Raw genomic sequence first — 17,735 nt, forward strand, 5'->3', positions numbered from 1 at the left:
CTCCTCAGTTACTCCTGGAAGAAACAGCAGAGTTTTTTCTATCTGGAGAGAGGCTGGCAGCTCCAGGGCTGATTTTTTTTCCATCATCTGTTAAGGGCTTGTGATGAAAAATTTTCAGTTTCTAATCACATTCCTTGTTCAAATTCAAGTCAGTGCTCTTCCGCATGTCTGTTTAGTGGTTTAACCTCAGTATGCAGTGTTCAGACATCTCAGGTAGCCATTTTCAATAGAGGAATATATATATATGATTTAGGGAGGGAATACAGACTTTCATGGACAGGTACTTTTAGCCATTGGTACTTGATATACAATAGTGATGCTAATTCGGTTTTTGGGGGTTTTTTTGGGGTTTTTTTTGGGAACAGATGGGAATCTGGGTGGGGGGGAATACCTCTTCTTCAAGAGCCAGTAAGCCCATGGGGGAAAGTAGTTTCTAAGGTAGAGGGCTGTGGAACTGCACCATCATTACAGAAAGTAAACTACCTCTGATTGCTTTCTGATTTTGTACTAGGAGAAAGCTACCCTCAGCTCTTGTTTTGTGTAGAAAGCCAGATGCAACAAACTTCAGTTGGTTTGTGAAGAAGGAAGGAGGATTCATTTCCCCTGATTGATTATCTTTGCAAGGCACAATCAAAGTAATTAAGATCTATTTCTGATGTTTTAGTTAACTAAGAAATCCTAATTTGTCACCTCAAAGTTGTTTCCATCTTGAACCCCAGAATGAAGCTACCTGGTAATTTATCTTATTCAATCTGTACATATGGAAAATAATGGTCTTTACAGAGAAGATTAAGATGTTAGGCTTAATGCAGCACTGTCCATGGAAGTGAAGTGTGTTAGATCACAACTAGAAGAAGTGTGTACCTTTTCACTTACCCTTTAAACACAGTTTTCATGGTAGAGCTTAAGGAAGTTGGTGCACTTGCTATTTCGTTATGCTTTAAAAAGTGAAATCCATAGGGTGTATAGGTTGGCATAGCCTTAGTTGATGTGAGCCAAGCAAACTTGGGTTGTTTTCTGTACAGCTGGGTGCACTGAAAGAAGAACCTGCAAAACTCTGGCAACAAACCCACAAAACCACTTATTTCTCGCAAGTTACACTTTGGGTCTGATCAGTGTCTGCTATGTTGAAGGGTGTATAAGGTGCAGTTGAACCGAAAATAGTTTCAGTACGAGTATTTTTTGTTAATACTCTACAGCTAGCCAAAAATTTTTACTTTTGCCATGTGCAATCTTGTGCAGCAAGATGGGGGAGTTGTGGAAGAAACAAATGTTGTGACACTCTTCTACATTGTACAAAAGGAAGATAGATTTTTCTCCAGTAAGAAACCTTATACTCAGCCACCATCCAAAGACAACCTTCTGAAGCTTGAAAAGGCAATAAAGTTCTTCCTACACGTAGAATTGTCTCTGTGTGAATCAATTAAGAGTGATAACTAGTGAGAGTTGCTGAAGTCAGCAGATTTTGTTTGACCTAGTTAGAAATGCAGCAATAGTTAATAGCTAATATTAATTTTTATTGCCAGTTATAATTATTAATACGATATGTTTTTAAAGGACACTTCACTTCAAAATAAATTAGTTTTCCTGTGTACGACTGTGTATTTAACCTATGAAATTCTACATGGCGATTGAATGAAAGAATTAAGATACTGAAATTTTAAATGTATTGAATGACATTTAAATGTATGTAACTGGTTTACATAAATATAAGACTGCAATAAGCAGATCCACTAAAGGAAGCAGATCATAGTATTCAGATTCATAACAAACCCAGGCTAGTGTTTGGGGTGGGGAAGGAAAGGAAGAACCTTGTTTACATTCAAATACCTTTGATTAAAATTTTGTCTAGAAGGGACTATTAAATTACTATGTTGCCCAAGATCCTAAGATGAGATGTTTACATGTCTTCTGTTATATGTTGCTCTAAACTGTACTTTTGCCCTTTAAGCCTAGCCTTCTTAAAGTTGTACTTATGTAGCAGGAACTGATAGCCAAGAGCACAACATTTAAAAAAACGTTTTATTTTGAAAGGGAATGGAATTACTCACTCATGGAAATAGAAACTTCAGAATAAGAAAGATGTCCAAAGATTGATCTACCTTCTTCCAGTCAATTTGGGGGAAGAAAAATGAGCTTGTGAAAAGGCAAAGTAAACCTGACACTAATATATATTCTCTTTCAATTTCTCTGTGGTTCAGTTCAAGAAGGTTCCAATGACCTAGATTTTTCTCAGCATAATTCTTAAAGAAGATCCGTGATATAAATACAGAGCCATCAAATTCCTTTAAGAAAAAAAATTATCATTCGTGCCAGAACAGAGATAAAGTTACTGGTATCTTTGCATAATGGATTTCTTTACCTCTTGACAATAATTTAGGAAGGAGGGAAAGAGGAAAAAGGGAGCATGCTTGAAGGTAACAACTCTTAAGTGTTATCTGTAGCACATAAAAATACAGAGTTAACTCCCTTGTTATTGCCTTTCTGAATCTTGAAATGGTTGGTTTTTCTATGATCATCTACAGTAGTAAGGCCACTGTTAGAAGATTTCCCACTTAATACCATGCAGAATAGGTTTCTAGAGAGTGTCGATTCTCTTAAAGAAAATATTTGCCCAGTGTTTGGTCTTTTCTTCTGGGGATCTTTTTCATACTCATTTGCCTACTCCAAACAAAGAAACTAGGCATGTGAGCTATTTGCATATAATTGTCTTTCTAATACAGGTAATTATTTTAAATGTTTAATAGGATCCTCATGAAAATTGTTGCATAAACTTTTCAATTAGAAAGAAGGCTCTTTGATTGCATTTGTGCAAGATCTTTAATTGGGTGGACAGCACAGAATAAATACATTTAGAAATTATCTCAGATTACCTGCTTTTAGGGGGATGCCTATAGGGAGGTGAAAATTTTGCTTCCAATCAACTTTAAAGATAAGATAGCTTAATTGGAAGCTGACTGTGCCTTGACAGCTTCAGAGTAGCAGTGACTTCCATGTAAAATAATCTGAAGCAGATGCTGAATGAAGAAGTAACATTTTCTTTCATGCAAGCTTTGGCATCAGATCTCTAGCATTATGTTATCTAGTTCTATATCAGGAAGCATATTTTTTATTGTGACACTGGTTTCAACCACTACCTCAAATTTATACCTACACAGTTAAGTTCATCAGCCTTTAGCAAACAGATCATAACACTAACTTAAAGGGAACTTTGAACCACTGTGGCCTGGCTTGGGAAAATACTGCTGAAGGATCCTAGGGAAAGACCTATTTAGAGTTCCTAAACTGTGATCAAATGTCATTAGATCTTTCTCATGCTTTTAGTTAATATTGCGGTGTTTATGTAACCTTTCACTATCTGTGTAAGAGATTACAGGCTAGAGAAATGGGCTGCAAGAAACCTCATGAAGTTCAACAAGGGCAAGTGTAAAGTCCTGCGTCTTTAGAGGAACAACCTCAGGCATTAGTACATGCTGGGGGCCACCCAGCTGGAAAATAGCTTGGCAGAAAAAGTCCTAGTGGGACACTTGGGAGTCCTGGTGGACTCCAAGTTGAATATGAACCAGCAATATGCCCTTAGCACCAAGAAGGCTGATGATATCTGGGCTGCCATAGGCAAAGCATTGCTAGCAGGAGGTTTATTCAGCACTGGTGAGGCCACATGTAAAAAGTACTGGTTCCAGTTCTGGGCTCTCCAGTACAAAAGAGACATGGACATACTGGGGAGCATCCAGCAAAGGACTAGAGAGATGACTAAGGGACGGGAGCATCTCTGCTGTGAGGAAAGTCTAGGAGAACTGGGACTGCTCAGATTGGAGAAGAGAAAGCTCAGGAGCATTTTATGAATGTGTATAATTACCTTGAAGGAGGGTGCAAAGAGGACAGAGCCAAGCTCTTTTCAGTGGTGCCCAGTGTCAGGACCAGAGGTAACGGGCACAAACAGAAATGCAGGATTTTCCCTCTGAGCATCACACAACACTCTTTTAACCATGAGGGTGTCTGACTGCTGTCAGTCACAGCCAAGAGAGGTTGTGAAATCTCTAGGCTCTAGGTGACCCTACTTGAGTAATGGGTGGACCATCTCTGTGTTATGTCTTTAAAATTGAAGTTTGGAATTATGAGGATAAAGCTCACTATTAATTAATTTATAACTACTGAGTTTCTAAGAGTAATGTTTTTACTTGCCTGGCGTGTGCCAGCACTATCAACATAATCTACTTGAACACCTTGCAAGAATTCTATTAAAATTTACTTTAGGGAGGAATTCTATGTTGAATGTTTGAATCTTATTTGACTATGAACAGTACTGAAGTTAAGCAATGGCAATCAAAGTACACCTAAATACCTGTTCTATGTCCTACATCAGTAAAAATAGAGAGGAGCCAGTTGTCTGATTTATAAATGCTGAGAACCTGGAACAGAGCACATAGAAGATGATCTGTTCTCATGGGAAATCCTCAGCTTTGGAGGCACTAAAAATAACATCACTCAAATGCTTATTCTACTAGTCATAAGGGATAGAATGAAAGATTACCAGTTGGCAAAAAAGATGATGGAAAACATTTAAGGGCTGTGAAGAGAGGTTTATATGATTCAGTGCAGCTTTGCACTGAAATCTGTTTGATAAGCGGCAGTGGAATACTGATAATGATGTACTTGCAAAGGAGAAAGCCTGGTCTAGCATGATGGGAATGACTGGGTGGGGAGGGTGTATTGATGTCAAGGTAAGAGGATCTGCTTTCGAATAGGTCACTGTGTCAGTTGGCAGCACAAAGCAGCGCTCACATCTCTGTGTTGTGACCTGCAGCAGGAGATGCAGAGAACTGACGTGTTACTCTTCAGGAATGCGATAAAGAGAGGAGTTGTAAGAAAGGAAGGACGGAGCAGTGTGTGGTACTTCAAATCAAGCTGATGAAAACTGAGGAGAACATGAGAGAGGAGAGAAGAGGCTGTTACTGTTGAGTCAGTTACACGGCCACAGGTCCTTTAAAGCAAATTGTGTGTATGTCTGCTGAACATCTTACTCATTGCAGCTTCTTTTTAAAAGTTGGCATGAATGCTGCAGTCTTCCATCGAAATAATACCAGCCATAATGAGCTAAGTACTTCACTTTTGAGCCACTGCTGCTTCAGGAATTAGTGCTTGGAAACCTCAGTACATTTAGATGATGGGGAGAGCTTCTGGAGGATTGTTTTGAGTAAGATTGTATAGAGGACTGTTTAGTTGCCTTTGTTTCTCAGCTTTTGGTAAAAACTAGTTGATACAGTTCATAATAGGCTGAATACTAAGCTGTTTCTATAATGTCATGGATTGCTTGTTCGGCATCTTTTTAATTAGTGACATTTTATTTAGTCCAAATTAATATGCCAGATGTAGCTGATTTAGTAGCTAACAATGATGAGTGGTGGGGGAGGGAGGAAGGGCTAACATATAGCCGTCTGTTCTCAGGAAAGTTGTTTTTTTTTTTTAATTTCTAGTTCCACAGGAGGAGTTGGAGTGGTAACCATGGCAGCAGGGAATTTGTCCCTGTAAGCCAAGCAAAGGGTTGGGTTGTGTGGGGGTTTTTTGCGTTTTTTTTTTTTTGTTTGTGGCGCCCCCTCTAGGAGGAAAGGGTGTGCAAAGTGGTCTTGATCAAGCCCTGGAGAGGGAACTTGGAAATAGATAAGTTCAAGTCCACTTGCTGTGGACTTGAACTCGTGAGTTGGTCTTACCATAGCATGCATGGATGGATGGGTGCAGCACTGAAGCAGAGCAGTGAGAGATGTGAAAAACGTCTTGGTAACTTGGATCTCTATATTAGGTGTTTTGGGGTAGGGTAGTTAGACACTATATGCTAAGAAATCTCTTATATTGTTGTGTTTGGATTTACACCAGTATTTTTCTCACTTTTTTCCACTGAAAATGAATAATTCTTAGCAGGTTGGAAGAGACTGAGATTTGCATGGGACTAGCTGCATTCAAGAGAGAATATCCAGTCATGGTGGCATAACCCTAGATTTTCCATCAGCCCTGGAAACTTTCACCATATCATTCTTGAATTTGTGGAAAACCGTTGTTTTCATCTGATACTTAAATCTACCAAAAATTAAACAGCAGAGCTGTTTCATGGAACAGTTTCCTTCCCATTAAAGCAATTGCTGAAAATTAGAATTATACATGCCTTGGGGAGAGGATAACATAAGCCCTCTTCTTCCATTGACGTAACTTTTCCTGGGTAAAGATCTGCAGGGGGTAAATTCTGGCCACACAATCAATGCTTACGCAGTTGCGCAGAAATAACCCCCCCAATGTGAGCAGCTCTGTTAAAAGCATTTATTGTGTGTGTGTGACAAACTGACCCATAAAACATCCTGAACATTGCAGGCAGCAACAATTAGCTGATACTCACTGCTTGAAATCGCCGGCTTCCAGAACCGGTAGCTTGGGAGACGGGAAGTTAAGCAATATTGCTGAATACTGTAAAGTGAGGAGGCAGCTGATGGCTGGGCATTAGAGATGCTTTGCCATGCTGCTGTAGTTAAGCCCGTCACCCACTCCTTATAAAGCACCCTGCTGTTATTGTCAGAGCAGTAAGAACTCAGCCCCCTTGGAAAAACCTATTGGGGGTTGTGACTGATGCTGTTGGAGTGCGGGAAATTTGTATTTCCAAGATGTGCTTGAGCTTTTGGGATTTTCAGCACATGGAGGCCTTATGTTATGCTATAAATTTTCAGTGTGTTTATACTTTAAGTTGCCGCCCTTAAATGATCATCATTCCTTGAGTGCCTGGAGAGTATAGGCAGTTTTTGTTAGGAGTTTTTCTTCATGTTTTGCCTTTTTTTCTGGTAGCTTCCATTACCTTTTTCACTGCCCTAAGTTGTTCTCATCTTCATATTTTCACACTTTGGTTGGTTGTAGCCCTTGTATTGTGTCTCCATGTGACATACCATACTTGATTCTTCTCTGATCAAGCTATACATATTAAATTCATAGAGTTTTTCTTAAAAGTTTCTTTTTTCGTGTCGGTTTCCAGCTTCCCTCTCTCTCCTGGCAGCTTTGGTGTAACTGCCTTGTCTGGGATGTCAGTATTGGTTCATCAGATGTTGGGGGAATAAAGCAACTCTTGCAGATAATTGATTTTTTTGTTATCTAGTGCACCACTGTATCGGTCTCCGAAAACTCTTTTCATCCTACTGTAGACAATTCTGGCAAGACTTGTTAGGTCTAGGAGCTGGGGCTTCAGTGAAGAACTTGTTTTCATTAATTTTTAAAATTTATTTTAGTCTTCAGGGATTCAGAGGAACTGAAGGAACTCTGCACTTGCAAGCACCAGGGAACAAGTCCTTAAATCCTTGGCTTTCTCACTCCTTGTGATTACTTTTTCGGGAGGATGGAGGAAGAAACAGGAGTTGGAAGAAGGTCCATCTTTGTCTTCCCCTATAGCATTTTAAGTTTGTAATTTCTGTCCAGCCCTGCATCTTATGCTTGCTTAGATTCCTTTGCTACTAGACTAGGTAAATTGGATTGCATTTGTTCAAGACAAATTTCATAACTATTCATTGTTAAAATAATGTGTTTGTTTTGTTGTGTCTGGACATTCCAAATATAACTTATTTGGCATTGTCCCCAACTGGGCTGCTGGTTTTGTTCTATTTTACTTCTGATATTACATCAACCACAGTCAAAATCCCAAGGTCCCATTTTATCAGATAAGAAACAGTCACTGCCGCAAAGGTTTTCCCATGCATTAAAAATGCATGTATTTTCAAATACTAATCCTCAGTTTCCAAAGACATCTTTGAAAGCAGTCTCTGGTCCCTTCCCTAATAATACATGGCTGGACTGGTACATGGAAATGGAGTGCTAGGTCTAGCTAAATATGCAGCTCTTAATGGTGTTCCCATTGTCTGCTCTTCAACCTCCCTGCTCCTTTCCGCTCAGAAAAGCATGCAAGGGAAGGGGGGTTTTGTGGACTACCCATGTAGAAGTTCTACTTGGATAATTGTAAATCAAAGTGAGAACCAATTGCAGGTTGCCAAACCCTGTGCTGAAATGGGTTCTTGGCTCATAGGGTGGCCTGGGCACTAGATGACAAGTGCCTCAGCTGCAGTTGTCACAATGTCCTATTGGGAAGGAAGGAAGGAGCCATCCAAGTCTTTGGGACCTGCACCATTTTTCTAAATCCTATGGGAAGCTGCTCCCTGGAGCCTTGTTGCACTCTCTGCCAAGCTTCAAATTAATGTGGTTCTTGTGGTTGGAAGCCTGTGCAGCAGGAAGATGTGGTAATGATTCCTTTTCTACAGAGTAATTTATAATGGCAGAGCAATTTAAAATACTCAGTAACTAGCTTGGTTACTTAAGAATTTAATCAAGAAATTATTATGTTTTTCCTTTTTATTACCCTTTCTAGGGTTGTTAGTGATTTAAATTGTGTTTGCAAGAACTTTTCTACTAAACCTTTCTCTTGGAGCAAATTCAGACAATAAATAATGCATTCTGTAAGCACAGCTGAGGAAGATTGCAAACTATCTAGGGATGAATTGCACAATAAAATATATGAAAGACAAAGGTTAATGCCAGCAACATCACTTAATGTCTTTCATTACATAATCAAAGGAGTGTAACAGTGCCTGTAACTATCTTTTCTTTCTGTATGTAAAGAATCTTGAAACCAGAAAGGATTTTTGCATAAAAAGTAATTGCTGTTGGAGGAGCTGTGTGGAGAGAAGGGAGCGCATTTACAGACTTAAAGTCAAAACTAACAGAAAAAGCTGGAACAGTCTGGACCCCCAGATTAGGAACTGGGAGAGCTGGCTATTGCTGTGCTCCCTTGCTGTTGGTGTGGACTGGTACTTTGTCAAAGGCTATCCAAACTGCTTCCCAAGCTTTCTGTCTTCCAGCATTCAGCAAAATTCATAAAGGCCTATTGTTGCTCTTAAAAGGATTGAAAATTAGTCTTTCTCCTTTCTTTTACCTAAAAATGAGAGGCAAGTGAGGAATTGAGTGGGAAGATGTGAAAATGTTAAACAGGTCAAATAATCTGTCTGACCATTGGAGCATTAAACGAAAGTGGGAAAGAGTGAAACAGCTTTTGGGAATACTGTCACAAAATTGATGTGTTGTCTGCATGTCGGTATGCATCACTTAAAACTGCATTCTGCTATTTATTTTTAAAATATTGAAATTATAGGGTAGCAACTTACAGTTTCCAAACCTTCAGCCTCTAAGTATGTGAGCACATGTTGGAATAAATCTTTTGTTCATGCAGGCAGTGGTTATGTCTTGTAAACGTGCTCTGTACAGTCTTTTCTTAGAAGTATATTGCACAGTTGTACGTAAGTAGCTGAGATTTTTGAAGATTTGATGCAGTTGCTATACAAGCCTAAAGCTATACAGAGAGCAATAATACTTTAAGTTTTGAGAAGATAGAAACAGATAATGACTATAGATTTAATTCAGTGCCTGCATAACAAGTAACCATTTTACACGTAGTTTTGAATTAGAGAAGGAAAAGCTTTGGCTTGTTTTTACAATTATTTGTGTTTTAAACTTTAATAGTACCCCAAATGTGCTCATTGTATATGTTCCTTTAAATGTGCTTTGTGTACATGCCCCATCACATACTTTGCTTATTTTTTTAAGCTCAAATATCAACAATTGCAGTGTGTAATAGTGCTGGTTTTGACTGGGGTAGAGTTAATTTTCTTCTTAGTAGTTGGTATGGGGCCGTGTTTTGGATGAAAGCAGTGTTGATAATTCTGGGATTTTTTTAGTGACTGCTAAGCAGTGCTTACAGAGTGAAGGTCTTTTCTGCACCCTCATCCCACCCCACCAACTAGGAGAGGCAGTGGGAGAGACACAAGAAACAGAGAGGGGACACAGCAAGGACAGCCAACCCCAACTGACCCAAGGGAAATCCTATACCATTCGGCATCATGCTCAGCATATAAAGCTGGGGAAAGAAGAAGGATGGGGGGACACATTTGGAGAGGGGACACATTTGGAGTGATGGCATTTGTCTTCCCAAGTCACCATTACATGTGATGGACCCCAGCTTTCCTGGGGATGGCTAAACACCTGCCTGCCCCTGCGTAGTAGGGAATAAATTCCATGTTTTGCTTTGCTTACATGCATGGCTTTTGCTTTCCTGATTGAACTGTCTTTCTCTCAAACCATGACTTTTCTAACTTTTATCTCTCTGATTCTCTCCTCCATCTTATGGAGGCGGAGTGAGCAAGTGGCTTTGTGGGGCTGAGCTGCTGTCTGGGGTTAAACCATGATGTGAATAGAGCAGAGAAACATGTTTGCTTGATTAGTCACCACAGTGGCCTGAATTCAGCCAATACAGCTTATAGCATCCAGCTTATGTCCAGAGTCAGGAGCCTAGATTCCCTCTGCACCTAGCAGATAGACACAAATGCCTTTGTCATGTGCTTTAGATGTTAAGTTACTCCATCTCTCTCCTTTACCTTCAGAAGGAATTTAACTCTCCAAAATTACTTGGGTCAATGTGCAGCTGGGTGTTCATACTTGATGGGTTCAGAAGAGCTAACCCTTTAAATATAGATGCTGACTTGAACCCAGTGCTAATCCTGCCCTGTTCTTCTCTACCCACACAGTTGTGATTCCCAAAACTTCTCTCACTGGTACATCCCTCACAGAGTTCATGACTTTAGTGTTGGTTTTGATGACCAATGAAGATAAAATGATACTGTGATTCCCTGTCAAATCAGGTTATTCCTCTAACAGTCAAAAATGGGTTTAAAATTAAATAGCCCAGTGAAGAGGGACAGAATCAGGGTTTTGAAATGTGGCCAACTTAAGTGGGTTTTTGTGGGATTTTTTTTGAGCTTGCTGTTCTGAATATGAAAGTCAAAGACTAAGATCTTGATCTTATAACAGTTGTTCTCCTTTGTTGTTCATACGCTTTTAAACATGTACCTAAATATAGTATATGCCAGAGGAGAGAGTTAATGTTGCTATGAGAACCTTAACCTCAGCATTTCCTAGGGTTTTATGTGTATATGTAGGGGAAAAAAAAGGCAATTATCAAATAACTCACAGTTGTTTTCTTTTATAAGGAAGTACTATCTGATGCCTTGTATATGAGTGATCTTATCCACGATGTATTGCTGTTACCGCTGCTGTTTGTCTGCAGGGTTTTTTTCTTCCACAAGCAGTGCAACAGAGAAGGCAAAAAAAGCCATAGGGTTGACCTATATATATATATATATTTCATTGCAGCACTTGAAGTTCCCATGTCTTATAAAGCTGCCTCACTGCTGCTGGGCAAGTAAGGGGGGACTGGCTGGTGCTCCAGCATGTAGATGTCGTTGACGGAGTTGCTTGCCTGTCAGGTGTGCGCAGAGCATGCCTAGAGGCTTTACCTTGTCAAAGGTTTGCAGCTTTAAAAAGCAAAACCTTCCTCTAATTTGTTGCTTTTTCAACTAGGCAAATAGGAGTTCAAAGGTAGCCTGCACCCAGAGCTTGAGTCTTCAGCAGCTCTGAGTTGACTGATCCTAAATGAAAGCTTCCCCATTCCTCCAAGTGACTCTGATTCTACTCTTGTGAGCTGATGAGCTTTGATTATAGAAAGCTTTTGGAAAAAAGATCTCATCAAAACAGGGTTCCAGTGAAAACAGCAAGTACCTGCCTGGTACATAAGTGACTTCTGCAATAAATAGTTACTTCTGCTTGCACAAGGTACATGCATTTCAGTTCCACTTTTCTTCTATTTACCTCACTGATTGTATGGTTCTCATGTCTGAATGAGTGAAATCAGAGGATGAAAGTTAAAACTTGCTGGACTGATTTTCAGTTTGTGCAGCCCTTGGTAATGACTCTTCAGTGTATTTTAATGGCTTACTATGAAGTCTCTGATCTTCATGTCTTATAAAGGGAAACTTTTGAAGAACTAGTGTACTGAAACCTTTTATCTATTAGATTTCAGTCAGAGGGCCTTCTGATAACTGGTACTCTCTTCTTATGTTTGGAGTCATAACCGAGGATATGGTTTGCACTGATATAAATTACACTGTGTTTAATTTCAGATTGTAGAATGCAAATGTAGATCTGTTTGATGCTGGAGATTTCCAGCATAATGTCATTTAAAAGCATGAATTTTTATGATCATGGTGTATAGTCATAGGTTTTGTTTTGAAGAAAAAGAAAAGAAATAGAACAAATAGAAAAGTGGAGAAGAAATAATGTGACCGTGACATGACTGTTTTGTTTTTTGGTTTTGTTTTTCTCCACATTCCTAAAATGTTTGCATTACTTGATGCACACAAAATACTGCAGTGAGGTTGAGGAACTAAGGCTGGAAGATGAAACAGCCATGACGATACTCGAGATACATGACCCATTATATGAAACCACTGAAGTGATGAATATTAATGTTCTTTTAAATTTTTAATTTTTTAAAGTCTTTCTGTCTTTCAAAAAAAAAAAAAAAGAGAAAGCTTGGGGGAAGAATTCTTCCCAGAACAATGGTGCAGTCTGTTATCTGCTCCTTTGCACTGTAAAGCACTGAATGTTCAGCCAATATACTGCTCTGGTTGGCTTAGCATTCTTAACCTTAATTTTGAATAGAAGGTGCCTTGTGCCGCTGACGTAATTAGGGCCTTTTGTAAATCACTGTTGCAGGCAGTCTGCTGTTGCATTTCACTGCATTTCTCGGAGGGATGCAGGGCAAAAGTGTCAGACTAACTTTTTGAACCTCTCTTCAGGCTAAGTGTTTTCATTCTTGGAGTATTTTATTCAGAATGTATTATGCTTCATTTTCCTTTGTAGATAATAAGCCCCAAATCAACTTTGGAAGTGAAACAGCATTTCTGCTGGTAGAAGTTTGAATAGAGAGCCCTTAACATCTTAAAGCAGGAGGTGTTTCCTTGAAGAAAAAAAAAAAGAAGGAAATGTGAGAGGATTGGATTTGACCAATTGACTTTAAACTCAGTCCCCTCTGTGATACAGGAATATTGTTATCTACCTCTTTTGTCACGGAAGCTGTCAGAAAGTAGGAGGTGAAGCTTTGTCTTCAAGTTGGTTTCATATTTGTGGTTGTACATTATGCTCTGCAGCATTGTGCGGGGACATAAAATGCCCTTACCTTTCACATAAGCCTCTTAGGGGCCATTGCACTCTTGCCTCTGCAGAGGCACAGGGTTTCATCTCACTTCTGCCTCTCTCCTGTCCCCTAGGGCAGGGTTCAGCTCAGGCCATTACATCCCCTCCTGATGTAGTGTTTTATATCTCTGATGTCAGTGGTGATACACGGCCTTGCACTGTCCTTGATGGCAAACACAGCACTATTAATAGTCAGTGAAGTTAACTTGCTCATTGCTGCATTCATGCTGCCCACCCGCTGCATTCCAGTCCCTGGCCTTTAAAGGCACTGTTAAAGCCCCAAAGGCTGACCAGTCCCGCAAATGAACGCATCCATGTTTGTAACACAACTCCTGTAGTGGCTGTGGTGTGGGAGTAGCAGATGCTGCCTGCAGGGCCTGGCTGTCGGGAGAAGAGAACATGGTGTTACAGCAGTTGCACACTGAACTGCAGCACTGGGTATCCAGTACCTGCTTTGAAATGCTGTGGTACTTCAAAGGGGCTGGCATCGGCATCAGCTCTGGCTCTGGGCAAGGGAGGGGAGGCTGGAACACTCACCCATGATTCCTTTATTTCATACTGAGACAGCACAGCATGAATGAGCATAAAAGACAGCTGCAGTTTCTTCCAGTGGCCATATGCCATTAAGTCTTTCGATGCTTGGGAGCAGAAAAAAGTATGGTGGTTGTCTTACAGCTCTCTCTTTTCCACCTGCACAGACTGGAGAGGCACCTGCAGCAGAACAGCTTTGCCTCTCTTCTGGGACTTGGCACTGACAAGGATCAGGTGCAACCTGTCCTGTATCACTGACTTGTTCCCAGCAAAACAGCAGGGAAGGAAAAGAGGGGGTTTTGTGCTCCAGGTGTTGCAAAGTGGCGATTGCTGTGGTGTATTCCTGATTCGGGCTCCCTTGTGAATGCTGAGGCAGCGAGCGCAGGGCTGTCCTTCTCGTGACTAATGAATGAATGATGTCACCAGGTTGCTTCCCGAGGCAGGAAATCCATCCAAAATAGTTCAGTTTCAATACAGAAAGTGGAGTTACGTGCACAGAGTAAGCTGAAAGTAGAAAGGAATTCTTTCATCACCAACTTTTTGCTTATGTCACTCCTTTCCAATCTATGGCTATACTATAAAAAGTAGAAGAAAAAAAAAAGAATCAAGCGGGTGTTAGGTCCCTCCCATTCTCCACTAAAACCAAAACAAATAAAATAGCTACTTTTTGTCTTGTTGAATACTCGCTTTTCGGTGTGCTCGCACATCCAGGGAGGGAACACGAGAGCTGCGCTGCCCGCTTGGAAACCGGTGTGATGCCTGCGGGGTGTCTCGGGCATCAATCCACTCGTGTCCCCCGGTTCCACGAGCGCGTTGCCGAGTGGCAGAGCCGGCCGGGACCTCTGCAGGTGTGATCTGGGGCTCTGCTGCGAAACGGGGGCTAGCAACAGAACAGAGACTTGCCCGCAGGACAAAAAACGGGGGCACCCCCACGCCCAACAAATTCCTGCGTGTGCGAGGATGCCTCTGGCTTGGCTAACTGTTGGCAGGAGTGCAGCCGTAGCATTGTACAGCACGCATGCCTTCCCCAAAGCAACTGGGATTCCCCCTCCTCTCCTCTCCAGAGCCCACTTCTGAAAGAGCTGGCTCATCCCTGCTGTCAGATGAATCCGTTTCCTGAACGCGCGGGTTTGAGTCACTTGGGCTGGGATGAGGCTTTAACTCCTCCCTCACTGGGCTCGAATTTGTGCGTGGCCGGGGCACCGGCGGGCGGGGGGGCAGGGAAGGCGCCGGGCGTACAGCGCTGCCGCCGCCCCCTCGGTCCCGGCCCGGTGGCACCGCGGGGCCCGGAGCGGGTCCGGACGCGAGTCCGGCCCTGGCAGGAGAAGTTCAAGTGCCCAAGTTGCAGGCGGATGACATCAGCCGCGGGCAGGCCGGGCTGCGGGCGGGCTCGGCAGCGGCGCCGGGGCAGCAGCACACGCGTGCCGGCCTCCCCCCGCCCCAGGGCGGCCCCAGGGGGCTCCAACGCCCCGAAGGTCGTCATAAAAAAAAAAATTTCCTTTGTAATTCCTTTTTCTTTTTTCCTTTTTTTTTGGGGGGGGGGGGGGGGGGAGGCGGGAATAATTTGGAAGTCTGATAGTGTGTGGGAAATGATTACATCAGTCGGAGGGAGGGCTAGGATTGGTCTGCACAGTGTGGTTTGATTCACTACCGCAAAGATTGCGTGTAACCCTTTGAGTGGAGCCCTGGCAGAGTTGTTTCCCTCCCCAGAAACAGTCCCCATAGCAGGGGCTACGTGACAGGTAGGGTACAGCCACCCTCTGATACCACCGGCACCCCAAGCGCCCAGCCGCAGGCTGCACAGGGTCGGCGGAGGCAGAGAACTAACTCTCAAGAGGCAATCCCTATTTAAAATGCCATCTTGTTCTTCCGACTGCTGCCTTTTACGTGCTGTTGAGGTAAGATTTTCCATATCGAATTACCCTCCACGTTTTTGTTAGACTCTCCTTCTCGTGCTAGGATGTGGAACATTTTAAACACAGAGTTCATTTAAATCTGGGACCTGTACGTTTGCCCAGAGAAATAATTTTGCGGCAAGTGTCTCTTGCTTGAGCAGAACAATGCAAAGAGGAAAGCATCTGTATAATTCAGGAGGTGGGGAGAAGGTTCCTGACTTGTTCTCTCATCCCCATTAATATTTAGGATGTGCAGTGTATGCACAGTTGGTTTCGAACTACTTTCAGGCTACCATCAAAAAAGAAGTCAGGGTAGGAAGAGAAATCTGTGGACTGTGCTAGGTCATTGATCCGCCGGCAAACTGCAAGTGGTACTTCCCCACATGAAACAATCAAAAGTTAGTGGGGAACAAGAGAGCCATATTTAATCTTTGGGGTCTTGGCCTGCTCCTCTGTGAATGTTCAGAGGCCTCTGGGATCGCAGTGAAAATTGTGTGTGTTTGACTGGATGTGATTTCTCTCGCCCACTGTTGCCAAAGTACTCTCCTGACATTGTTTCACGTTTGCTTACCTTATGCAGCTTTATACAGAACCTGCTCTCTCACTTTTTCTGTGTTCGTGGTCATATTAATCCTGCTGAATCTTTGTTTAGTGCAGGGAGGTGTTGGGGAGGGGGGAGGGGAAATAGGTCTAGGGGGCATCTAGAGAAAGTGTTCTAAAGTGAATCATCCATTTCATTTGTCCTGGCTGCCAAGCTGCTTGGAACCCTCATGCCAAGAGGATGATGCTTTTCTACAGTAGCTGTGTGGTTTGCCTATGTTCAGAGCTGTTGATCTGTAAGTGTACCCTTTATGTTGCAGGATGTAAAAGTCTTTAGTGAAGATGGAACAAGCAAAGTGGTCGAGATTCTAGCAGACATGACAGCCAGGGACCTCTGTCAGCTGCTCGTTTACAAAAGTCATTGTGTGGATGATAACAGCTGGACTCTAGTGGAGCATCACCCTCACCTAGGATTAGGTAGGGATTGGTCAAAGGGGTGGCATGGTTACCTGGGAACATAAAATATGTGTAATTCGTATAAATGTGCTTCCAGACGGAACATTTTCTTTCCACTGCTTTTATTTGTACAATTAGCTGAAGTCACATACGTGCTTTCTGTGTATTACAATTTGATGTGTTAAGCATTTAAGCCATTTTAAGTCCTTCTCTTATTTCCCATCCTCTGGGTTTTTTTATATAAAAAAAAGAAGAATTGTCTAATCTTCACACTAGTGCACTATTGCTACCTTGCTGTGTCTGAAGCTATTGCAAATAAACAGCTTAGGCAAATTAAGCTTGATCCTTAGAGTACGGTCCTATGAAACAGCTCAGCTCATCACCAGCTGGGAGACCTGGGTGAACAGACTCAGCTTTGCATACCTACAGTAATGCTTATGAAAGCTAGACATGCTGAGGTGGGGGAGGGGGTTGGCTAAACTTGACTTCAGGCAGGGAAAAAATGGTGGCACCACCCGCAAATCCATGGGCAATTTCTGGACCAGCAGTGGCATCTGCTCTCCAGGCAGCAGCTCCTCCACCTGACTGAAATTAAGGTGTCATGGTTACAGTTTCAAGAAGGCAGCAAGAGGAAGAACCGTGGGGAATTAAATAACACCGTGAATTGGTTTAATTACAGTACCTGAAAGGATCTCATGTTATTCAGTCTTGCTTTTCCTGTTTTTTTATGGCAGTGATTAGTTGCAGGGTTCTGCTATGCAGCTTGCAACTGCATATCACTCAGATAACACTATCTATAGTTCTATGTAGCATACAATAATGCTTTAGAAAGTGTAGCATTTGGGGTATTAGTCAATATACTTCACAGGAAATTTTTTTCTAGAAAACAGAGGAAGACAAATCATGAGCTGTGATCACCAGCACTGGAATTGTGAATGCTATCTGTAGCTAACAGAGGGATTTTTATTTCTAAAAATGTAATTCAGAACCCTTACAAATAAAAAAAGGAAACGATTTGCTGGAAATGTAATGCCCTAAACCAATACTGTTAAATGCTAATAAATGCACTGCTCTGCAGACCAACACTTTAAAAAAACCCCAAACCCATAGGATATCCTGATTGTTTAATGGTTTTATAATTTCTCCTAATGTAGAATATATGAAAAAATTAAGATTAAATACTCACTGGAATATGTCTAAGATATACTT

The 17,735-nt window shown here is 41.7% G+C and overlaps 1 protein-coding gene across 1 annotated transcript in view; it reads left to right on the top strand.

Annotated features, from left to right (window-relative positions):
* GRB10 (growth factor receptor bound protein 10) overlaps window positions 1–17,735 on the top strand; it is a 144,552-nt gene that overhangs the window by 104,021 nt on the left and 22,796 nt on the right. The window contains exon 6 of the mRNA XM_027680571.1: window positions 16,391–16,547. Within this exon, the coding sequence (XP_027536372.1) occupies window positions 16,391–16,547 (157 nt within the window). The remainder of the gene's footprint in view (window positions 1–16,390; window positions 16,548–17,735) is intronic.

This window comes from Neopelma chrysocephalum, unplaced genomic scaffold, assembly GCF_003984885.1.
Source record: "Neopelma chrysocephalum unplaced genomic scaffold, ASM398488v2 Primary Assembly neopelma1_22b, whole genome shotgun sequence".
Lineage (NCBI taxonomy): Eukaryota > Metazoa > Chordata > Aves > Passeriformes > Pipridae > Neopelma > Neopelma chrysocephalum.